This window comes from Sminthopsis crassicaudata, chromosome 1, assembly GCF_048593235.1.
Source record: "Sminthopsis crassicaudata isolate SCR6 chromosome 1, ASM4859323v1, whole genome shotgun sequence".
NCBI classification, from domain to species: Eukaryota; Metazoa; Chordata; class Mammalia; order Dasyuromorphia; family Dasyuridae; genus Sminthopsis; species Sminthopsis crassicaudata.
Genome location: NC_133617.1, coordinates 693625896 through 693652414, shown reverse-complemented (window position 1 = coordinate 693652414; position 26519 = coordinate 693625896). Strand labels below are relative to the sequence as shown.

The 26519-nt window shown below is 36.3% G+C and overlaps 1 protein-coding gene across 3 annotated transcripts in view; it reads right to left on the bottom strand.

The window, feature by feature from the left end:
* Window positions 1-26519, bottom strand: part of PTPDC1 (protein tyrosine phosphatase domain containing 1) — a 69694-nt gene that overhangs the window by 19897 nt on the left and 23278 nt on the right. For all 3 annotated transcript variants that reach the window (XM_074283661.1, XM_074283662.1, XM_074283660.1), the window contains exon 2: window positions 2873-2959. In XM_074283661.1, the coding sequence (XP_074139762.1) occupies window positions 2873-2951 (79 nt within the window). In that variant the 5' untranslated portion in view covers window positions 2952-2959. The remainder of the gene's footprint in view (window positions 1-2872; window positions 2960-26519) is intronic.

Genomic DNA, 26519 nt, shown 5'->3' with positions numbered 1-26519 from the left:
GTTTAACTATGTATTATGATAAGCTGTTTTTAGATCAAGAAGTAATTTGCAGAGATTTGACTTTTTTAAGTTAGAGGAAGTTATACAGCAATCCTATTTTTAGGGTAATACTATAAAAAGATTAACAATAGAAAATAACTACTTGTACAAAAATATTTATGGAGGCATTATATGTAATAGTAAAAGAAAAACCAGAAACAAATTAGGTGCCCAACAACTGAGAAATCGGGTAGTATTATGGATAGGATGCCAAACCCCTGGGAGTCAGGAGGACCAGGGTCAAATTCTATTTCAAATAAAAATGATGATGGTCAACATAATCTCATTTCATCTTTACAATAACTTGGAGACAGGTGCTATTATTATTCCCATTTTACAGATTAGGAAATTGAGACCAACAGGGTTAAGTGACTTGCCCAGGATCACACAGCTAGTAAGTCAGGTTGGATTTGAACTCCAGGCCCAGTGCCCTGTCTTCTGCGCTGCCTATTTACATAATAACTCTGGGACCTGAGCAGACTTCTTGACCTACTTAGGGTTTCAGCTCCTCATCTGTAAAACGAGAAAGTTAGCCTCAGTAACCTCTCTGGGTCTTTGGACTTCTTGGTATGAATTTAACATTATTTCACTGTGAGACGCCTACTCAACTTGCACCCTCCTCCTTTTCCAGTTGAATGCCTTACACTCTGCTATGTGCTCTTTCATCCATAGATAGTGGCCTTCCGGCTGTTGCACAAACAAGACCCTCCTTTCTACTCCAGGCATTCTCTGGCTGCCCCCCAAGCCTGGATCACTCTCCTCCTCCTCTCCAACTCCTGACCTCCTTGGCTTCCTTCTAAGTCTCACCTCCTACAAGAAGCCATCCCAAGCCTTCTGAATTCCAGGCTTCCCCTCTGTTAATCACATGCTCTTTATCCTGTACATAGCTTGTTTGCACATATTTGTGTGCATATTGTGCAATAAAACATCAAAATGGGACGGGGACTGAATTCCAGTTTGGCCCACTGGAAGCCCTCCTTTCATGAGGACACAATAAAAAAGAAACACATATGGGGATATATAGTGCACAAACTGGAGGGGAAAAGTCAGAAAAGACTAAAAGGAAAGAAAAATAAGAGCAAAGCAAAGGACCATTTCTTGGAAAAGGGCAAGAAGCTGGAGAGTGGGAAGGAAAATGAAGGATGTCACATGTGTGCAGATAGGGAAAGAGAAGGGTCAAAAGAGGGAAAGACATAGATAAGCAAAAAGAAAGGGAAATGAACAATGTCAGTTTAATTCTAGAGACTTAGAGTATAGTGTTAAATTGCGAAGTAAGGAGTCTTTGGAAATAGATTAGCATAAGTCATGTAAGCAAAACTAATTGTAGTGACAAAATACTGACTCAAAAAAGTAGAGAGATAAAAATCAACACAAAAGAAACACAGGAGGGAAAACCATAATCTTAAATGTGAATGTAAATATTCTAACAAAATACAAGAGAGCAACAAAATGCAGAAATACATCCAGAAATTTGCTTTATGCAAATTTATGCTGGAAAGCAGGAAGGTCTTCTTTCTGGAAGGTGGTAGGAGCCCAGGCCAAAGAGGGGCATACTACTGGGATTAGACCACAGTGTAAGCCAAAAGAAGTGGGCCTGAGCCCTCAGAGAGGAACCAAAGAGAAGAACTGACAGTGAACATAATGAAGGCATCCTGATAGGACAGAAGCAAGGCCTGCGTTGTAAACAACATTTGAACCACATCAAGAACAAGAGGGAGAGAGAAACATCTGTAGGGCTACTGTCAAGATGAGGTGCAGTGGGTGTAAGGGCGGGACCTGGAGCTGGGATGCAGCTTACAGCCTCGTTGGTACACTGGCAGCGTGACCCTGGGCACAGTTAGCCTTGGTTCCCTACCTAATGGAGTTATTTTGAGAAAAAAATAAGATATTTATAAAGTGTTTTGCAAACCTTAAAATACTATGGACATACTAGCCATTACTACACAGGGTAGCCTGAAGCCAGGAGAATATGTACAGTGTAAAGATTCTTGGATTTGAAGTGAGAGGACCTAGTTGGAATTTTGGCTCTTCCATTTATTGTTACCCTCTCAAGGTCCAGAGTGTGCAAAATGAGAGTATGGGACTAGGTGACCTCCAAGGTCCCTTCGTAGGCTAGATCTGTATCTCTTTCTCCTTAGAATTAAATATTAAGGAAACCCCAATATTCTAGCAATGATAGGCCAGAACAGAGAGGTTAGAAAATTTCTGGATTTCAGTTTTCCAATTAGATGACCTCTAAGGTCCCTGACACTTCCTGCTGTGAAAAGTAGTACACATCCTTTGCAATCAGATTTAGAATAGTGGTGGAAAAGCTGAGACCCAGGAACTAAATGCAAGAGAGAACCTGGACAGATTCTGGCCATCCAGAGAGTCTGGGGTAGCAGACGTCAAGAGCCTCCCTCCTAAGAAAGAATTCCAGTAGTGTGGGAAGGTGACAAAAGCGTGAATAAGAAATCTGGCAAGAGTGGGGTTAGAGAGCTGCTAAATGTGGGGGATGCTTGAAAAGAGACACTTAAAAGTGAATAATAAGGAAATTGGAGGTTGAGTCATGTACAGGCATTTGATTAAAGAGGCAAATGCATAGTTTTACTCTGAGAAGAAGATACAGAATGCAGGTATTGTTACTCAATTTCTTCCTCAAAAGATCATCTTTTCTATTATTTCAAGACAAGTTAGAATGGAAGAGGTAAATTAAGAGAAAAAATATTAACCTGCAATTAAGAGATGGTTGAGTGCATTTTTTCTTTTATTTTTATTTCAGATTGATTTCGTTTTTGAAACTCCTATAGCCTTTTTAGCAAAAACAACAAATAAGGAATGAAAGAAATCTTACCTTCCATGCTTGTTGTAGGAACATTATTGTTCACTGAGAAGTAAAGCTGTTCATTTTGTGACAAGACTCCTGTAGCCATTGCAGTTCCTGTTGAAATAGTAGTAATTTTTGAGTTGATCTCTTTTGTTTATTGAAGACAACTGTTTACTTAATTCATAGAACATACATAAAAACAAGGCAAGTGAAATTGTAGCTTCATGCTGACATTCAACAATTCCTACTATTGTTGCCTTTTGACCAAAAACGATAAATAAGTCAGAATAAATAGGTCTTTACCCAAGATCCCAAAAGTTAGGATTCCTTTGTAGGTACAAACAATTGAATTGTCTTAGTACCTTGTACAAGTAAGCTCCTTCCCATTTACTCCTTTTAGAAAAAACCCATGTTCTCCCTTGTTTTTTTTTAATCTCTTGCCAGGTTAGTGCCCCAAGATGTCCAGAGGTATTATTCCCTGAAAGTGTAGTGTTTCAGGATTTCTTCCCATGGAGTTTTGTGACTTGAACTCCCCATCTCAACACAGCAACTAAATTAGCTTTTTTTAAAAAAAAATAAAGGCATATTTAGTGCTACTTACTCCTGTGACATTTTTGTAACTAATTTGCTAGTTAAAATTGTAGTAAAATAGTAAAAAATTGCTAATTAAAACTCTGTTATCCAGGGTAGGTAGAGTCAAGATGGAACGGACACAAGAAAAGGTACAACCCAGCTTCGCTACCCTCACCATTTTTTTCCCATAGATAACAAGAAGATGTATCAGATTGAATTCTGGTTGAGAAATTTCAAGAAAAAAATCATAGTCATTTTTTCAGTATGGCTCTGGTCCTGGGAGCACAGCAGCCATGTAATTCTAGCATTTAGCCCAGGTTGAAGTCTGCAGTGGAATAATTATGACAAAAATCCCTTACTAAGCAGGTTCTTATTTGCAACCAGGAATAAGGAATGGTCTTACTCAGAGCCAAACTTGGGTCAGGGACATATTGAGCTTGGACTGGGAAGGCAATGAGCAGATTTCATCACTTTGGGAACACCAAAAGTTTGCAGGTTCCCCAGCCTGAGTTACCACTGAGAACCTGGTATAATACAACATTTAATAGCCCCAAGAAATCAGCAGAATGACCCAAGAGGAAAAAAGCTTAGCTCAGACATTCCAAAAAATGTCTTGGAAGCATATAGAGCTTAGTCCTAATATAAAATTCAAAGTCAAGAAATAAACTAGAAGAATAGACAGACAGTGATGAAAGAAAAGCTTAAAAAACAAATTCTGAATAAGGTTTCCAAAATATTTAAAAGCCTCAAAGAAAAATTTAGCTTGTGCACAAATCCAAACAGATTTCCTAAAAGTGACAAAGTTTAAAAGTTTTTTAAAAAGGATACAAAGGTTAGGGAAAAGGAATACATTGGGAATAGGGAAAAGGGGGGAGAAAATGGGTAAAATTATCATAAATTATGCAATAGAAATCATATTGTAAAGACAAAAAAACTTTGAAAGACTCAGGAGTTCTGATTTATACAATAACCAGATATGATTCCAAAAGATTAATGATGAAATGTCACCCACTTGCAAATAGAGAAATGATGGATTATGCTGAAGGAGATTATATTTTTTCCTCCATGGGAATTTGTTTTCCTTGACCATACAGGTTTACTGCCTTCTCTGTGGGGGAGGAGGAGAAAGGAAGATGGAAGGGAGAGAATTTGACCCTAAAATAAAATTGAATTTAAAAAATTTCCCAACTCTTACTGTTACCCATGCCTGGAATCTTTCCCCATTTCCAGCTCCTAGGCTCAGCTGAAGTCCCACCTTCAAAAGAAGCCTTCCCAAAAACTCTTTAACTTTACTTACATACTACCCCAAAATTATCCTGTATTTTTAGGTTTGTTTGCCTACTATTTTCCCCATTAGACTGCAAGCTCCGTGAAAGCAGTTTGTTTTACTGCTTTGTAAAGACCTTGGTCTTTGTATCCCTAGCATTAAGAATGGGGCCTGGCACATATTAAATGCTTCATAAGACACAAATAGGTGATAATTAATAGAGGAAAGATTTTAGAATGGAGAGAGGTTGAGGAAGGCTTTCAGTAGAAGAGATTTTGGTTGGGATTTAGGAAAAGCTAAGGAGGTCAGCAGGTGGAGTGGAGGAGGGAAAGCATCACAGGCTTGGGGGACAACCATAGAAAGTGCTTGGGACTGCGGGATGAAATGTCTTCATCATGGAACATCTGGGAGACCAGTGTCACAGAGTCAAAGACTACATGTTGGGAAGTAAGATGTAAGAAGCCTAGAATAGGCTTCGGGGGAAGGTCTAGGTTAGAAAAGGCGTTGGACACCAAACAGTATTCTGTACTTGATTCTAGAGGCAATAGGGAGTCACCCAATAGCGGAGTGATATGATCACATTTAAGCTTTCGTGGCTGAATGGACAACAGAGTGGAGAGGGCTTAATGACTATTAGTAATGTAATGCTCAATTATATAAGATAGTACAGAGAATAAGATAGAGCTACAAGAAGCCCATGGAGCTTTCTATGAATGTAGTTCAGGTGAAGTCTTACTGTCATCTTCTTGGATTGCTGAAACAGTTTTCTAACTAGTTTTCCCAGCATTTCTACCTATTCCAATCTACTTTACATATAAATTCAAAATTTTCTACTTCAAGCACTATTTTCACTATATGGTATTTATAGTGACTTCTTATTATCTACTGAATCATTCATGAATATAATCACTAAATCCCTACTGTGCATTTAATATAGTCAAGGTACTAAGCCAGGGAACTGTCTCAAATCTAAACTTATAAATATAACAAAAAACGTAAAAATATTATGTTGTGGCCCACATTTAGTTCCCATGGTCATCTCTCTGGGTGCAGATAGCTCTCCTCATCATGTCTATTGGAACTGGCCTGAATCATTTGATGGTTGAAAAGAACCACTTCTATCCCATTTGATCATTACATAATCTTGCTGTTGCTGTGTACAATGTTCTCCTGGTTCAGGTCACTTCTCTTAGCATCAGTTCATGTAAGTCTCTCTAGGCCTTTCTGAAACCATCCTGTTGATTGTTTCTTATAGAACAATGATATTCCATAACATTCATATATCATAACCTATTCAGCCATTCCTAATCGATGGGCATCTACTCAGTTTGCACTTCCTTGCCAAAATAAAAAGGGCTGCTACATAAAATACATTTTTTATCTTGCAATTGAGAATTATTCTTCTAGATTCTGCAAGAGTTTATATAAAGGAAGAAGAAAATGACTTGAGATGATGAAAGGAATTGTGAGTGTGATTTGGAGGGCTTTGGAATTATAAGGACCAGAAACTGAATTTAGGGAGGAAGAAATTAGGAGAACTCGAAGATAAACATTAAAGAAAAAAAGAAGGACTTATGCAAGAGAAGAACTTGAGTGAAATAACTTGATGAGGATTAACAAAAATAAATGATTTAAGGAGAAGGACTTAAGATAAAAGAAAAAAGATAAAAAGAGGAAAAAAAGGAAGACAAAGTGGTAAGATAACTAAGGGAAAACAAAACAAGTTTCAAAGCCAAGATAAAATAAAAAGCTAGTAAGAGAAGGGGAAGGAAGTTGAGTACAAATTTCAAAGTACCATGGGAAAAGTAGAATGGTCACTCTAGTATTGAGATTCCCTAAGGTAGTATGACATAGCTGTGGTTCAGGAAAGCTAGTAACAAAAAATAAAAAGACTGAGTATTTTCCTTTCAATTAAATATAGGGAATAGGAAAGTTTTGCTATGGCATGAATAGAATGTATACAGGTCTCTGGTGTAGAGATCTGTTTGGTCCTGTGACATCTAAAGTTTTTATTAATTCAATTTTTTTAAAAAAAGAATGTCTTTTATGGCCCTTTTTGTAGTGGCAAGAAACTGGGAATTGAAAGGATGCCCATCAATTGGAGAATGGCTGAATAAGTTATGGCATGTGAATGTTATGGAATATTATTGTTCCGTAAAAAATGACCAGCAGGATGATTTCAGAGAGGCCTGGAGAGACTTACATTAACTGATGCTGAGTGAAAGAGAAGGACCAGATAGCATTTTTCATCATATGTCCTTCAGAGTAGTCATTGTATTGCTAAGAACAGCAGTTATTCATAGCTCATCACCCCATAATATTGCTATTACTTTGTACACTGTACCTTTCACTTTGCTTGAGTTCATGGAAGACTTTCCAGATTTCTCTGAGAGCATTTTGCTCATCATTTCCCAAAGAACACTAATATTCCATATAGATCAATTCTTTAAAAATTAATGCCTTTCATAATTATAGATTAAAAATGATAGATCAGTGATAGCTAACACATTGGACAAATTAAGCTCTAAAAAGATAGTGACAGGCTAGACTATAGATTTGGATCCAATAAAATTAAATTAGGGATAAATATAAGATCATATATTAAGATTAAAAAAGTAGTTTCACAAATACAGAATGAACTAGATAGCATTACTTTTCACTTGGAAAGAATCTAATGATTTTAGAGGATTAAAAACTCAATGTGAGTTAACTGGATATAGCAGTCAAGAAAATTAATTCAATCTTAGGCTAAAACAACTGGGGATATTTACCCTGGCAATGCAGAATGCTGAGGGAGTAGGGAAAGGAGTACTGCTTTCAAGCATCTGAAGAGTAATTGTGTGAAAAGGAAGATAAATTTGTGTGGTTTGTCCCTAGAGGGAAGACTCGGGTATAATTTCGGGAAGTTATAAAGCAGCATATTTTGGCTTGAGGTAAGGAAAAACATATGTTTTGTTGTCATTCAGTCTTTTTCAGTCATGTGTGGCCCTCTGTGACCCCATCTGGGATTTTCCTGGTAAAGATATTGGAAGGTTTTGCCATTTCTTTCTCCAGTTTACTTTATAAAGAACCTGAAGCAAACAGGGTTAAGTGACTTGCCCAGGGTCACACAACTAATAAATGTCTGAAGTTGAATTTAAAGTCAGGAAGATGAGGAGACAACATATCAGGTTTCAATTACAGTTCTGGTGAAATGCATAAAAAATTTGTTGAAACAGAACTGCTTCTTTTTACATTGTCCAATTTTAAACCAAAAGGTTTCCATTTTGAACTTCATGTAATCTTTTGGGCCCCTGGAAAAATGCTAAGACATCAAAGCTGTATCTTCCAGGGAAGCTTCTTCTAATTCAATCTAAGGAAAAAATCAGAGAAGAACTTGCTGTGTTACTTACATTAGATGGTAAATATGTTTGAAGAAAAATTTCAAACCCTAACCCCATAAAGTACAGTTAAGAAGGCAGGTCTAATGATGAAAAATTTGCATGTGCCTTCCCCAACATTAATCCAAAGGAAATGTCAAGGAGATTAACCTTAAAATTGGGGTGATCTCTCCATGTTTGTGATAAATAAAGCTGTCTGTGTCTTCCTGTGTATATGACTCTTTTTGATTTCAGTGTACTTCAGTCTCTGGGCACAGGGACAGAAATTTGTATTAATGATCAGGAACGATGCTCCTACTACCATCCAGCTATCTTCCTAGACACTTAAGGGAATTTCCACCTCTCACTCTGCCAAATAACAGCAAGGTAAAGGATTGAGTTCCAGGATACTTTTTATTTTCCCACCAAGATTTTGATGGTTCCCACATTCTTCTCTACCATAAGTGAGGGATCCTTCATTAATCAGCAAAGCAGCATTTGTACTAAGTACTAGGGATAAGAGTAAAAAAGAAGCGCCAAGAGCTTATATTCTACCAAAGATGCATCATATTCACAGAAGTGTAACTATCAGATATATTCAAAATAAATATGTGGTATTTGGGGTAGTTGGGTACTAACAAGGGAATTAAGAAAGGCCTCTTGAAGGACATAGTGCTTTAGCTGAGTCTTAAGGGAAGCCACAGATCCAAAAGGCAGACCTGCAAAAATGCAGAGGTGGGAATATGGGAGATACCACATGGGCCTGCCCAAAGCACAGAGGACATGACCAGGGGTGAAGGTAAGGCATGATCAGTCTGAAAGGCTGGGGGGGCACAGAGTGTGAAGGACTAGTTCTAGAGGCAGTAGGGAGCCAGTGAAGCTTCTGGAACATAGGTACTTTAGGAGGACCACTGTAAAGGTATGTGGGAAATGAAGTGGGAAAGGGAAGGATGGAATGCGGGAAGCTCAAGGAGGAGATGGGGAAGTGAGGAGGGTCTAGCCTAGATTTGGGGCTCTCTTTATTGTAATCCCTGAGCCCTCTCTTAGTTGCCTTCCCTGAAAGCCCAAACAATCTTCCACTTTCTCTATGAAGTCTTCTCTTACTAGTCCAATCTCTCCTGAATTCTTACAGCATTTGCTGGAAGTACCATTGATTTTTTTTTTTTAAAACAACAGTATTTGTTCTCTCTACTTTCCTTGGGGGGGAAAAATCAAACTCTGGGGATTTTCATTGCCTGTGTCCAACATGTGGAATTCTCCCCCTTTTTATCTGCCTCAGGGATTCCCCGACTTTCTCAAAGTACTAGCTAAAATCTCACCAACCCCAGAAATCGCTTCTAAAAGCCATTAATGCTAGACCTTCCCCTAATTATTTTGTTTGTACTTACATGTTGGATTCCCCTTTAGACTGTGAGCTCCCGTTGGCTTTTTGCTTTTCTTCATAACCCCACTACTTATCCAATGCCTGGCAGAATAGTAGACACTTAACAAATGCTTTCTGACTTGATTTAAAGTTGCTGTAAGAAAAACTACTCATTAAAGAATTGCAATGTTCCATCTAATATATATTTGTGACATTCCTAGAAATCCAGCATATTGGCCATATATTTGATCTATTGCCTTATCAAGTAATATACCCAATTTACTTCCTCTGATGTCATAAAACTCTGTGTTACAATACCCAACTCTTTAGTTGGACATTTTATGTACTATATGGTTCTTTTACTGAAATCCTATTCTACTAAATCCTACTCTAAAACCTACACTATGGGATAGACGAGATCTTGGTTTCTAAAAGACTGCCAGTAAGAATGGAAGCTCTGAAAGGTCATATTCCAGCCAGGCTTTATATACAGTACTGATTATGTCATTTGAAGATTAATCTCAGTTCATAGAGTATCATTACTATAAAGTTGACAGTCTGCCAAGTGATGTATAATTACAGATGTATGTGTGTGGGGGTGTGTATATGTATGTTTGCATGTATATATGTATCATGTCCACAAATTGTCTATTGACAATTGTTTCTAACTCTTGAAATATAGAGTGAGTAGTGATTAATACTGATCTCCTCAGAATCAGGAAGCCCATGGAAATGGTAAATTGTCCACTATTCACTCAGCATGTATCTCAAATAGGCATTAACCACTGATTCACAGAATTTCTCCTTTGCTGCTTGTAAGGAATGATATAGATCCTGAATTATCTTAAGAATCTAACCTACATGACTTCTACACTTGCTTCTAGCCCTAAAATATGATGCCTTTAACATATCCTTCAACGGGGATTCAGTACAGTCTGAATAATAGAAGAATCATCCTTATTGGATACAATCATCCTTATAGTTGCTGCATTTTGGTTCCAGTTTACCAAATTTCCATTATTTTCAGAAAAAATTCTTAAATGTTCTCTAAAAGTAATATTCTTTACTAAGTTTAATAGGGACCATTAATTCAATTAGCATTTATTTGAGTGCACTGTACAGCGTGTTCTGCACTAAAGATGCTAGGGATGCAAAGACAAAACTGAAACAGTATGTCCCTCAAGGAGTCTACTTTCTTTTGAAAGAAGCATATAAATAAGCATAGTACAATAAGAATAAGTAAGCATGTAAGTATAGTATAAGGAAAATTGAAGAGGGAAAGGGCACTAGTGACTTGGGAGGGGCAATCAGAAGTTGCTTCTTAGAGAAAGTGGCAGCCTTGGAGTAAGACAAGGATCATGAGAGGGGTTACAGAGCGTGGAGTACCGCAGGCACATGAGACCAAAAAGGAAGTCAAGGAACAATTGCCAGCCCACCTAAAAAGGAACATAGAGTCTGTGATGTGAGTAGTATGAAATAAAGTTGTAAAGTCAGGTGGGACTGTCCTGTAGGCAGCCTCCAATGCTAAGGGGAATTTATATTTTATTCTAGAAGAAGGTTAAATAAAAGAATGGGAGGAGGATACTCGAGCAGTCCATATAGAGGTGATAGGGATCTGAATAAGAGAGAAGGGATATGTTGGGAAAGATGCTTCGGAGACAGAATCAATAATGGGCTCTAGTGCTTTTAAGTTTACAGAGCCCTCTACCTACATTATATTCGAGTCTCACATCAACTTTCAGGGTTATTATACCCATTTTTTCAGATAAGACTGAGATTCAGAAACTCATCAATGAGTAAAATTTTTTATAAAATTTTGTAAGATAGTAAAGCTAGCAAAATTTTGAACACATGGTTTGCATCCAAGTCTTTACTGATTTTAAGCCTGGCACTTTCCACAACATTGGCTCAATGGTGAACTCAGATGTTATACTTATTAGAAATTACATTTCCCATGCAATGTTAAAATATTTGAGTTTAGAGATAGACTTCATGCATTTTATATAAAAATAGACAGATCAAGAAAAAGTTTCCTTCATGTCTCCATTAATTGTTTGTTTTTTATCTTAAAAGGCATCTCCTGAGATTGACCAAATGTTTAACAGCATGGTAGGAAAATCTAGCTGGTAATTAGCTATTTCACTTGGGGCTCCTCTTGAAGATTTACTGAACATAGATTGTCTTCATTTATATACTAAATTAACTTTAAAGCTGCCAGGTGGTAAAAAGGGGATTACCACTATAAACTTCATCATTCTTGGTATATACAAATCACATTATTTAATTTAACTTCCTGTTTCAAATTATAAAAATTCTTTTCCCCTGTAAACTACATTTCAATTTTTTAAAGCCCATTATTTTTTCATCTGTTTAAGCTTAGTCATAAGCTCACTAATTGGAACCTAATATTTTCAAGTAATTGTACTTAGAACATTACTCATACTGTGAAGTTCAAAATAATAGGGAGGAAGTAAAAGATAAGACACATTCATTGTTAAAATGATAAATTATGTAATACTCTGTAAGAAGAGAGAAGCCCCTCCAGCCTAGAAGTTTACTTCAAAGAAGAAATCAGGCTCTGGGGTAGAATGAGGAATCATATAAGCTTTAAGCTACACAAACAAAGCAGTAGTTAGTGAAGGATGGAGACAATGCTAATAAAACATTGTCATCCTGGTATAGTAATTGTTGAGCTGACAAAATATTTTCTCCTCTATTATCTCATTTGAGCATAATGCTTTCTTCTATGGACAGAGAATTACATTTCAGTGGATTTATTAATGATCTTGTGCAATCCAATGATTTCACATTTTAAACTGGGAAAAAGCCAAGTCTTGGCTTGTATAATTTCCTAAGCTCAGAGTTGCTTAAGAACTTATTAGGGTGAACACATTAAAAATGAAGAAGTGTATAGAGGCAGAGCTGAGAAGCATTCAAACAAACTCTCCCAATTCTTTCCAAACAACTCCGAAGTATCACCTCAAAGTCAGGTGAGGCTATTTTCCACCACAAGAGGTCAGCAGGAAATATCTGCATGCCAGCTGGTGGTGGGTCTGAGAAGTACAGACCCTGCCTTGTGGGCTGCTGCACTGGCAGGATTGCAACTCTGGGAGCTGGGCCCTCAGACAGCAAGGAGGCTGGAGCTAGATATGAAGGAGGCTGCCAGGGACCCTTTGTTGGAGCTGGGCCAAAAGGAGTAATAAGATTGGCTATCCAGTGGGGTGAGGTTTGAGGTGGTCCTTCCAGAGCAGGGAGGAAGTGCTTCTGGCTGCTCATGGCAGAGGACGGACGCTGACCACAATTCAGGGCAGAGGAGAGCTCAAGCAGTTGTGGCTGCATGGGAGCAGGGGAGTTGGTCATTAATCCCAGGGCCAGAAGTGCTGGCCTTGGTGCTGCAAGGGAACAGGGTTCCTTTCTGGGAAAAGACTAGAGCATAGACAAGAGAGAATAACCACTACATTTCTTCCATACCACCTTGAAAACATCAAAAACCTACAGACTCCCAAAGCTACCCCTGAAAAAAAGCAGCAAGAAAGGCCAAAGTTGGAAGAATGTCTCCCTTTAACTTGGGAACAGAGCCCAACTTTAACAAAGTTAAAAATCAGGGAAAAGGCTGGAAAAATTAGCAAACAACAAAGAAAAAATAATAACATGGTGACAAGGAAGATCAAGACACATGCTCAAAAAAACTCCATCAAAGCAGCTACAAGCAAAGCCTCAAAGAAAAAGGATTCAGCAGCAGGAGGGTTTGGAATAATGATATTCTAGCAGGCAAAGGAGTTAGGATTACAACAAAGAATAATCTATCCAGCAAAAGAGTATAATTCTTCAGGGGAAAATGTATATTTATTAAATAGAGGACTTTCAAGCATTCCTGATGAAAAGTCTAGAACTGAATAGAAAATCTGACTTTCAATTACAAAACTCAAGAGAAGCATTACAAGGTAAATAAGTAAAGAGAAATCATAAGGCATTCAGTAAGTTTAAAATGTTTATGTTCCTAAAGGAGAAGATGATAATTATAACTCCTAAGAATTTTATCATTATTAGAGCAGTTAGAAAGAGTATCAACACATAGAGGCATGGTGTGAGATAATTCTGATGGGATGATTTTTTTAAATTAAGGAGTGAGAAAGAGATTCTCTGGAAGAAAGGAAACAAGAACACAGAAAATTATCTCACATAAAAGAGGCATGAAAGGAAGAGCTGTTAAAATAAAGGGGAAGATGGGGGTGGTAGCTGTAGCAGGCGATGCTTAAACCTCACCCTCACTGAAAATGGCTGAGGGAATAACATATACACTCAGTTGGGTATAGAAATCGGTTTTACAGGGAAGTAGGAGGGGAAGGGAATATAAAAAAGAGAAGAGAGACTAATAGAAAAGAAGGTAGATTAAATAGTGGATTTTGAAAACAAAACAAATTTAAAGAGAGACAGGATAAAAAGGAAAGGAGTACAAGTAGGGGGAAAAATAGAATAGGAGGAAATCACAGTTAATAATCCTAACTATAAATGTGAATTGGATGAACTTTCCCATAAGCAAAATGGATTAAAAACCAGAATCCAATAGTATGTTGTTTATAAGAAACATATTTGAAATAGAGAGACACATAGAGTAAAAATCAGGAGCTAAGGGAGAAGCTATTATACTTCAGCTGAAGTTAAAAAAAAAAAAAGCAGAGAAAAACTGGAAAACAGGTTGGCAGAAATTAGGTATAGATCAACATCTCACATTGTATACCGAGATAAGATCAAAATAGGTGCGTGATTTAGGTATAAAGTGTGATACTGTAAGCAAAATAGAGGAACGTGGAATATCTTACCTGTCAAGATTCATGGGAAAAATAATTTATGACAAAAAATGGAGATGGCAAGCACAGTGGCAGCAATATTTAATGATATCAACTGGGAAATACCTTGCTACTCTAATCAATGTAATGATCCAAGACAATTCTGAAGGATTTGAGATGAAAAATTTTATCTACTACCAGAGAGAAAACTGATGAACTCTTGAGTGCAAATTGATGTGTATAATTTTCTCATTTCTTTATATATTTTTTTGCAATATGGCTAATATGGAAATTTTTTTAAATGATTTCATATGTATAATTGATATATCACTTGCTTTCTCAGTGGGAAGTAATTTGGAACTCAAAAGTTTTTTTCAAAATAAAGTTTAACATAAAGGAAAATGAGTCAAATTTATAAAAAATAAGTCATGCCTCAATTGACAAATGATCAAAAGATGTGATTTGTGCCCAAAGGGCCATAATTTCTTTTGACCTAACAACACTGCTACTTAACAAAGAAATACCAAAAGATTTTCGGGGGGGAAAAAAAGGAAAATGACCTATATGTATGAAAAATAGTCATAACAACTCTCTTCTCAGTTAAAAAAAGTTGGAAATTGAGGGGATGAACATCAATTGGGAAATAGTTAAATAAAGTGTGGTGTGTGTTTATGATGTTTATGATGGAATATTATTGTTCTATAGGAAATGATGAGCAGGATGCTCTCAGGGGAAAAAAAAACTTGGAAAGTCTTCCATGAACTTGAGCAAAGTGAAATGTACTGAGTACAAATAGAAAAATCATTCATAGCAGGTCAGCTCAGAACAATGTTATTTATTCTCACTATTATAATCATACCTGACTGCTCTGAAAGACTTATGATGAAAAATCCTATCCATATCCAGAGAAGGAACTGATTGTGTCTGAATACAGATTGAAGCATTCTTTCTTTCTAGTTAAATATTATCTAAATCAAAGATGAGACAGAGGTCAAGGCCATGCCTAGGGGGAGTTAAATCATTCCAACCATTTTTCATTTTACTGTTGTTACTCCACTTTTCAAATCATACACGAGAGGTCATTCCTGGGAGGGGCTAAATCCCTTCTGTACTCCTTGGAACTACATATCCTCTTGGTTATTCTTTTACCTTGTTACCTTCTGAGTACCCTCTTACCTCCTCCCCAGTTTCCACCTCCTTCTCTGACGATTATAATCAAATAACCACAATTGATTCTGGAAAGGAAATCTGTTAATGGATTGTTTTATTGTTCTATTCACCATCTTTGCATTTGCCCAGATCAAAATTTCCTTTCATAGCTACCACTCCCTTTTATATCTCCTACATTTGAACATAAGCTACTTGAGTAGCTTGCAGTAGTCTCACTTTTGTTTTTGTACCTTTGGCATTTAGTATAATATTAAGCACAGAGAAAGCACTTAGTAAATGCTTTTTGTTCAATAATTCATTAAAGATAGTACGAGGACAATAATAATTGTTGTTGTTGTTATTAACAAAATATGACACAGTCTTTGTCCTCAAGGGAGTAAAAGAGACAAGACAAACATGTGTGATGCTAAAGGCAATAACAGAGTAATTAAATAACAACATAATAGCCCCCCCAAAAGCATGATGCAATATAACATTAATACAATCAAAGTTAAACTGTCTTTAGTTGAAAAAGATAACATTATGAGAACCTCACTTTGTTCTACCTGAAAAATCTTTGGAGGGTGAAAATAATTGACATAACTGAGCAATTTTAGAGTCAGTAGCAACCTTATAATTTATCCAATCCCTTCATTTTAAAGGTGGGAAAACTGACATCAGAGATTAAGTAATTTGCTCAAGGTAAACACAGTAAATAAACAGCCATATCATCAAATGTACCTGGCCTGGCTCTCTGACATCTGGTGCTCTTTTCATAATGCAGCCTTCCACCTATCAAAGCCCTTCCACCTTTGATTGGACTAATCATTTATCTGCATTTTAAACTCAAAGAATCATAGAATTTGAGAACTGGAGGCGACCATCGTATATAGCTATCTAGTTCAACCCCACTAGAGCACATTGGGTACCTATCTCTTTGGCATTTTATTCAAAAGGACCAAAAGAGAACATAGGAAACTTACTAAAACCATCAAGGAAGGAAGGTATGTGGTCTTTGGAAATAAACTATCACCCTTGAAATATGCAATGCTATAAATGGTGGGACTAGTGGGGTATTCTCATGACAAGGAAGGTAAAAAGCATTAAAACTAGAGAACTTGTGTTTCTTCAGCAGTATAAATGTAAGAATGTTTAATAACATTTAGTTATCAAGAATAACCAGTTACAATAGGAAACCAGATAGCAATTAGGCTGATATATGATAACTGCCAGACCCTACTCTGGCCTCCTAACCTACCCCTTTAACTCCAGCCCTTGCCATAACACAGGGCTTACTTCATGCTGTTTGCTGCAGACACAAAAATTCCTAGTTTGTCTGCCAGAAGCTAGACAAATATTTTCCTTAATAACAGTAATATAGCCAAAGTTAACAGCAGGCAAGTGAGCTTCTCTTAGAGAATATTTTACAGCACTCCTCAGTACAAAAAAGATTGACTCACTAGTTTCTTCCCATCAAAAGAAATATATCCTCCAAAGAAGAATTGTGGGCCTCAAAACAATTCCACTTATTTCTTTAATAATAATAATCTAATAACATATAGTGTAATGCCTTGAAAGCAATTACAGTTTTTATGTGTGCATACACACTGCTTAATAAATGTTCAATTATTTTATAGCATAAAAAAGTTGTCGGTATCTCAACTGATTCTCCTAACAGTGAAGTGAATAACTAAAATGCATTATTTATATTTGACAGGAGAAAAACAAACTCAGATGATTTGTCCACAGTCACATAATGGCAGAGATAGAATTAGAATCAGGTTTATCTTAACGTCATCTTTCTGGTTCCAGGCAGCTGCCTCAATCACTGAAAATTTACAAAACTCTTAACCAAACCATCACCTCCTGAAGGAGGTCCATTAACCCTGGATTCTAAGTAAAGCAGCTGAAAACTGCAAATAACATATCTCTGGAGATGCAGATTAATGAAGATCATTCCTCTTTAGTAGAATAATTATATCACTGCTCACAAATAGGAGAGTTCTTTATTGTAACCACAGTGTTCTTAAAATGTTAATGATATCAAATTTTGGGGGGAAATTGTAAATTTTGCTTCAGAGAAAGAATATGTAAGAATTTACAAAGCACCCAATTTTTTAAAAGAAAACTTAAAAGAATATATTTTAAAATATCAAGAATTATTACTTTTGAAAATTATTCTCAAAATACAAGCAGATACATTGCATTTTAAGTTAATTTCTAGCCTAAAATAAAAATATTTTAAATATTAGCCAAATATCCCAAATATCACCGTTCTAAAGAGTTACATTATTTTGACAAGAGATTTATAAAAGAAATACTTTTATAATGGGTGTATTTAGCAAGAATTGCATTTCTAAAAAAAGAAAAAAAATGCATTTCTAGCTTAGAACAATAAACTTACTGACCTTTATCTTTAGTTTTTTTCTAGTTTCTTCTCCAGTAGTTCACAGCAAAAATAAAAAGCAATATTCAGCTACATCAAAGTAATGCTAGTGAGGAAGTGCAATTTTAAAAGAGGAATATTAAAAAACAGGACTGATACATATTTGTACCTTTCTTTCACGTTAGAATAGTAATTATCTCTTTGGAGAATAGTAATTATCTCAAGTAACACAGAGTAAGGTACTCAACTAGAACAAAAGGATACTGAACTCAACAGAAAAGAAGGTGTGGTTTAAGGTAGTAAACAGGTGTGGTTTAAGGTGGCTCTACATCAAATCCTACTCTAAGTCAGGCATCAGCTCAGCATTAAATTCTTAACTATTTTCACCATGGCTACTATCAGATATTTCAAATATGGACTCTAACTGATCTTATGACACAATATTTAGGTCACTGCCCATATATTACAAAAAATATGACAAACCAATCTGAACTGGTGAAATGCTCGTCAGTTGCACTGACTCTCTCATCAGTCTAACACTGAATAATACATGCAGAGTTCAATTTTTCCCATCACAAATTACATTTTAAAAGCCTGAATTTGCTATTTTGTTCTATATTTGGTACAACTTAAAAGCAATACACACTCTCAGATGAAGAGTGTTAATTGGCCTCTGAGGTCCCTTCTAACTGTAAATCTATGTACTGAACTTATTGTAATAATACACATAGTAATTAGAACACAATCATGGTGTTCATTTGCTATAGTTCATTTTTCATAAGTAATTCATTTCTGCTTCCTGCACCTTACCTCTTTACTCAGGAAAAATAAAAAAAGGACAGGTTATAGTCACTAGCTTTATGTGAAAAGACAGCTTTATAGCAACGAACAAAGAACTTTATTCCTTTCATTTTTAACCCAGTAATTATAATGAGCTCCTCCAGATTACTGATGCAAGTCCAATCCAGTTTTTCCCCTAGCCATAGCCATTTCCCATAAGGCTGGATGGATTGTTTCCACAAAAACAGTTTTTTAAATATTGGTTCAAAATAAGGAGATTCTGAGAAATGGACTTAAGTTTGTCAGAGAATACCCATTCCTTTTAAATGTCTACCTCATTTCCTAATTAATTTAGCTAGCTTTTGCTTTAAATGTGCTGGAAAAAGACACATCTAGCCAAAACCAAAATTTCTTGTTAAATTGGAGCTTTAAAAATGTTTTCTATAGTGATATAACCAAAAAGATTTACCCAGACTAAGGAATTTTTACTACAGATGCTAAAGTGATTCAACTTTAGAAAACCAAATAACATATTGAAAATAAAATCAGTCAAAATCAAATGATTATATAAATGTAAAAACAAATTATTAAAAATCCTGCAAAGTCCTGACTTCTGGATCAATGACCCAAAAGATGGAGGACTAGACACTTCTCTTTAGGCCCTCTAAAACTCTCCAAAACAGCTATTATGTGCAAGAGGTAAACCATTCTGGTGTGTCTACAGTTTAAAGAACCAAAAACCCTAATGAGGTAAAAACCAGATAAACTATGAGCAGAAAAGACTAATCCCTAACTTCTAATATTATCCGCACATCTACCCCACTGGGTTCCCAAGGGCTGCATAAGCTAACTCAGTAGGTTTGTAACAGAATCTCCTCCCAGTATTGGGGAAAACCAAAAGTCAGGAGCTGGAACTACAGCTAGGTTATACTGCAAAAGTCTTCAACTGGAGAACTGAGGAACAGAGGAAACTGCAGCAGGGCACCAATGTACTTGACCCTCAACTAAGTCTGACGGAAAGGGTCTATCTAGCAAGAAAACTAGTTCTGTCTCCTTAGAAATAACTTGAGGCAAAGACTGAGGTCAATGAAAAATGAATTCTCCAGCACAGGAAGAAACTAAGAAAGCTCTGGGATTCCAACCGCAAGTTAACCACCATTAAAGGGAAAGCGGTCAGAAAATAAGCAATATGAAAAAATAAGAGGAAAAGACTAAATTATCAAAGATCTCAAGAAGAATAAAATTGTAAAAGACTTTGAACATGAGCAGATAAACCAACAGCAAATAAAGAAACTCAAAAGTAATTCTGAGCTTTTAACTGACACCATTAAATTGGCAAAGATGGGAATAGTCAATACTTCAGGGGCTGTGGAAAGACAAGCACACTAATTTGATACTGGGGAAGCTGAAAACTGATGCAAAGCTTTAACTCTTAAGATCTCATTGTTGGGCATATACCCTCAAGAAGTTCAAAGAAAGTAAGGACTTGGAAATAAAAAAATATTTATAGCTGTACTCTTTGTAGAGGCCATAATAATAATAAGCATAATAAAATAAGAATAAAGCATGGAAAACTATATAAAATGATAAAAATTACACTAAGTAAAATCAGAAAAACAATATAATGGAAATGGAAAGAAAAAAATAAACTAAACATTGTGCAATTACATCAACTCCTAAAATGAATAAACAATGTACCTTTTAAATTTTTTTTTTATAAGTGAAGGATTGTGGATATGAAACACATACTGTCACACTTATTTAATGTGTTGGTAAGTTTTGCTGAATTGCTTTCTAACCCCTTCTTATTTTTACTTTTTTGTTACAAGTCATGATTCAATTAGTAAGGAAGGGGAAGATTATATTCAAAAATGAAAGGGATGTAAAAAGAAAAGATAAAAAAATTTAAAATCTTAAAAATATAGGAAAAGACCATTCCTATATTCCTCTATCCAATGCATTATATAGTATGTGCCACCATTTATAATATCTGAAACAAATTAGGAAGTGTTAATATCTATAGGATTTATAGGATTAAAACTTTAAAATTAAATGATTATTCTTTAGAATAAGATAGTGAATAAACTTGCTGTTTTTGCATGTTTCATGCACAGATATGTATCATTACTTTATGGGTATTCCCTTTCTAAGGAAGTTATGTATCTATACAACTTCCTATTCCTTAGTTATCCCAAGACTTCCCAACTGGCATCCCTACAGTGCATGACTATTTGCTTTCCTGTCTAGACCAGACCTTCTAGATACCAATGTCTTCAGTTTAAGCCAGTACTATTCAATTATTAGCCTTCTTTTGACTACATAATACTACATAATTGTATGTTTAATGTCATATTAATTTGTTAATATTCAATATTTATATTTTCTGTTGTTTTTCAATAAAAATAACGTATGTTACTAAGGGCAGCAACTGTTGTATTTTTTTTCTTTCCATTCCCAAGGATCTAGCATATACCTGACACATTGGAATTGGACTTGTGATTTCTTTGGTCTAAAGAACTCCCACGTGAAGAAAGCCCTTTAATGAGATAGTTGGGGAGCCATTTCTCTTTGGTGAGATGAGTGATGTTAGCTGGTATTGATGAAGTTGCTACTCACAATGGCTTTTCCGGGTTTCTGTCAGTCATTCTTGAGGGCAGCTGACCTTTGCAATGCTATGTTTTGAGAAGAACTGCTTTCACCATTAAGTTATTCTGAGCATAATTGGATATTTAAATGAATATCTCCTCAAAGTGAAAACTTCATCATTGCTTATGTAATTTTTATAGGACTCAGCCTGTGCAAGGTCGTTGTCCCTAGATTTCCGCTCATCATCGCTTCATAGTTGAATGATTTCATGTTCTACTTTATCAGGCACATCAGCTCATTGCACATGGAATGGTGTAGCAAAGATGTTCAGTTCCATTTCTTTACTTTTCACATTCTTGAATCTTTCAATAAATGCCTCAATTTGCATGGCATATTAATTAGCATATTCAAGTGTTGTAGAAGGTTTTTGCTCTCCCAGAGAGGGAAATGCACTGAGTTATTCCTCTCCAGTTGCACTTTCCACAGCCTTAATTGACCATTAGGTCATTCAGTCACTTGCTATCACTGCGTTTCCTGACAAGTTTTCCCTTCACCTCCATGAACTGCCTAACTTCACCCTCAAGTTTGTAAAGCCTCATGAGCATGTTCCCTGGACATTGCAGATCACAGTGATATAATCAAGATCACTGTGCTCAGAGTCAAAATCATTTAATAACTCTTTAAAATGTCTATTGTTAAACCCTCTGCTTTTGACAATATTTATGCACGACACGCTGTTGTTGACATCACATTGTTGGGTCACGACAACTGTGCCCAGAGACTTTCTTGGTGTATGATGTAGTAGCATGTAATTGAGTCACTTGGATCAAGATGGAAAGAATTCACTTCTTTCTCCTCCCATCATCAGTTTTGCCACCATGTGCTAACACTTTTGCAACCTGTACACTCCAGCTCGCCTGTCGCTAACTATCCTGAGTCACCTCAACACAGGCCAGCTGATGAGAAGCATACATGTCTATCCCATCATGTAATATATGTATCTATCTGTCATAGTCATTCCTTGCTTATCCCTCAACATCTATGTAATAATTATTATTCACTTAATATAAATTTATGTTGCTTTGAAAAAAGCTCCTCGCTTTATTAATTTCAAGCCCCACCTGTGGTTGCCTTGGCAGGGCCAGACCACATGATTTTGCGGGCTTCCATGGCCCTCAGGCCAGATGCTTCCCATTCCTGTGCCGGAGATACCAGAATCAAGGGCATTGGCAAAAACCTCTTTTAAAAGGTGGGATTTCAGCCCAGTTTTGAAAGAAACCAGGGAAGCTAGAAGGCAGAAGCAATGAGAGTATTTATCAGGCACAGACTGCTAATGAAGAAGCACAAGAAGTCAAGAGATGAGTGTCTTGTGCCTTCAAAAATAGCAAGGTGGCTAGTGTAGCTAATTCATAAAATATAAGGAGGGGAGTAAGGTGTAAGAAGACTAGAAAGGTAAAAAGAGGCCAGGTTGGGAAGGGTTTTAAATCCCAAACAGAGAACTCAATATTGGATTCTGGAGGTAAAAGAAAGCCAGTCTGGCTCCCTGAACTTAGAGAATGATGTAGTCAGACCTGAGCTTTAAGAAAAAGCACTTAGGTAACTTGGTAGATAGTGGATACATCTGCAACTACATCATAATTTCCCTTAGGCTGGGGCAGTTTTAAATTTTATCTCCTATACTGACTATACTATTGACTATATTGAAGATATAGTTATTGAATATTATTGAAAATATGCAATATTAATTAAACAAAAAGGCCACAGAACTTTATAAGTCAGAATGGTCCCTAGAAGACACATATCCCTTCAATCTACAAATAAGTGAATACAGATGGTACCACAAGTCTAGACCCCATATCTTCTGGCTCCCAAGGCAGGGTTATTTCCACTATATAATGGAATCAGAGTGAATCAAAGACTTAAAAATAAAATAAACCACACAATTACTTCAGTCTGTGCCCAAAATAAGAGAGCAATTGTTTTAAGCACATTTTTCATATTTATCCATCCTTCTCCAGTCTCAGACATACTTTCTCTTCCTCAGCACAACTAAAGATGTCCCTAAAAAAGTCCAGGTTGGAAGTAATACTAGAATATATTAATTAAACAAATTAAAAAACAGAAATATGAAGACTTGGATAAAGTGAATAAATTTATAACTAAATAAAGGGCATGAAACTTAATCAGCATTTAGAAAAAGTAGTTCTATTATTCTATGAATGGTGAGACCACCCCCATGTCTTAAAGGTCAAGTCTTATAATCAGGCCAAAACAATGAAGTGGATTTAGAGAGAAAACAATTCAATGCTAGGCACATTCTTACTTCTATTTATTCGAAAAGAACAAATGAAAACCAAATTAATCCTTTAAGAAGTACCCTAAAATATAAATTGAATCAAACAAAAACAATATTTTTATAAAGGGAAATAAATTCTTATCAATAAGGTGGTTATATATAAAAAATTGAAAAGAATGTGAAAGAAATTACAATACCAAACAATGTAATTATGGAAAATGTCTTATAAGAGATAATTGCCTTATGGACAAGAAATTTTTTAAGATGTGAAATAAAAAATGAGTAAAGAAAAGAAAATACTGAATTTCCATAGGAATTGGTACTGGGACTGGATTTATCTAAATTAGAAATTATCTAAAATTGAATACTTCAACAAATATTTATTAAGCATCTGCTTTCTGAAAAGCACCATGCAAGTTCCTGGGAAGAAAAGACTCAAAAAATCCCTGTCCTCAAAAAGCTTATAGTTCAATGTGATGTATGCACAACTATAATACAAATAAAATAAATGCTTGTAAGAGTTCAAAAGACATGACATTTTAATGCCATCACAACTGTTCTCTAGCTATATAAAGAAAGATTTCAGGAAAGAATTGGCCTGTGAGTAGGGTTTCAAAATGAGAATTTCTGCAAGATAGAAATGTAGGTCTTTGTTCCAGACAATGACAAAGAGGCAGTAGGCATCACTCCTTCCCAAAGTCTAAAATAACTTTTTTTAATTAGAGAAATTCCAAGCTTTAATTAGTGGTGATGACAATAATAATATTTTTTAAATGAATGTTAGAATTGGAGGAGGTAGATATAATCCTTATTCCCCTGTCTATTACTGGAGTTATATTGAGAATCCTTTCAGTCAACAGAGGATGAACTTCTATCCTACCACCTTTATTTAATTACAAAAGGCAGTTATTTTCTCCACCTCTCCATACGAGAATAAATATAAAAGAATAATAGTAGGACAGCAACTTGTCCAATGGTCATTCCTTTCTAAACCCAATCCAAAAATAGAATAAAGATAATAAAACTAATAAATTCATTTATATTTTCCTTATAATAATCTATGGGTACATATTTTTATTCTTGTTTTGCAGATGATAAAGCTCAGAGAGGGTAATGGTTTGCCAATAGTTACATAATCAGTAAATGCTGAAGCAGGTGTTCGTAGGTCCTCTACCTTTTCTGGTATGGTATGCTGTTCTAGAATACCTTACACTAAGGTACTTAAATGGGCAGAAAATAGCAGAGCACCTTACACTAAGGTACTTAAATGGGCAGAATATAGCCATGAATTTATGAACGAAATAGAAACTTAAGAGCTGAAAGGAAGATCTAAGACAAGGATACAATGAATTTCTGAAAAATGATCAGCTAGTCTTTGCTCAGGCATTTCCAGTGCCAGCTCCCCATTTTGCAAAGCAGCCTACTTCCTATAATGTGCTTTTTTATATTCATTCATTCTTTCTCTTTTTTATTTCAACTACAGTCATTGCTCTGATAATGTTACTCCTACTCAAAAACCTTCAGCCCATCCCATTGCCTACCAAACAAAATACAAACTCCTGATCCTGGCAGTCAAAGCTCTCCATTGTTAGGATTACTAAGTGAGAACTGAGGTTGTCTGGATAGTTACAAGGTGAGAACTCAGGTTGACTTGATAGAGGGGGCAAGCTCATTGGCTGGGGTGGTTCTTCCCAGAAGCCCTTGCATTATCCCACGCCCATTCTCTGGGAGAATAAAAGAAGAGGACTCTCAGAGAAAAAGAAGACACTCTGAATTGCATCAGGCTTGACGGAGCTCTCTGCAGGAAGGGAAGTCACTTCTTTGGACAAGAGTTAACAGCAACTGCCTGGAGACAACGGTTCGTTACAAGAAGAAGAATCTGTCGGAGAGATTTGAGTAGAAGACACAGCAGATCTCTTCCCAGAGAGCGATCCAGCAGCTTCTGGAGACGACAGCTCGTTACAATTGGCGTCCACACGTGGGGCAAGGACTTTTGCTTATCCTGACAAGAGGAGCTAGACCAGACCTTCGCAATTTGGCGCCCGAACAGGGACAGACACAGTCCTGATTCCAGTGGAAAAGCTTCCAATCTAGATCTCAGTCTCTCTGACCCAGAACCGTGAGTAACGAGGAAACTTTGTTAAAGATTAAGTGAGCGTGCTAATAGATAAATAAGGAACTTAACTTGTTAAGGGCTAAACCAGGAATCTCTTATAGCTGAAATGGGGCAGATGTTAGCTATATTCAATCCCTGGACCTCAGCCGACTCAACCTCAGCCCCAGACGCAACCTCAGCTCCATTCAGGAGTGGTACTATAGAGAGTATAATCAACATAATTGAGGAGCAGAGTTTACTTGTAACCTGGGTACAGATTGCTAAACTCTTGGCTGCATTAAGACGCACATCCCCTTGGTTCTTAGAGGAAGAAAAGATAGATGTAGATAAATGGAAGCTAGTGGGATATGAAATGAAAGAATTTCAAGCAAAAAATGGGCCTCGTTCAATTTCTGCAGAAGTATTTTATATCTACAACATAGTTCAATTAGCCTTAAACTATCAAGCAAGTTGTAGGAGAAGGAAAAGTTCTAAAAATGAACAGAGGAGGAAGTGTGAGGAAAAAAGGAAAGATCAAGATCTTTCCCTAGAGCAAGAGGATTTAAATGAGGAATTATGGTATGATTCTCTTGAAGAAGCTTCAACCCTGCCTAGAGAACAGATTATTGACAGGCCCACATCAACCCCACCTTCAGAGATGGAGGAAGAAAGAGGGGAAGAGGCAGAAACACAAACAGAATTGCCTGTGAAGCAGCCTAAGCCTATGACAAGATTAGAAAAAGCATTGGTTAAAGCTAAGAGAGAAGGACAGGATATAAGTGATTTTATACATGCATATCCTGTGATTGAAGAGATTGATTCTGTAGGTAAAAAAAGGAGAAGATATGCACCTTTAGATTTGAATAAAATTAAGGATTTGAAAAAAGGTTGTACCCTTTATGGGGCTACATCAGCTTATGTCAAAATGTTACTAGATGGTTTGTCTTATGAAGTCCTAACCCCGAATGATTGGAAATCCATAGCAAGGACATGTCTGGAACCTGGAGAAAATTTATTATGGCTTGCGGAA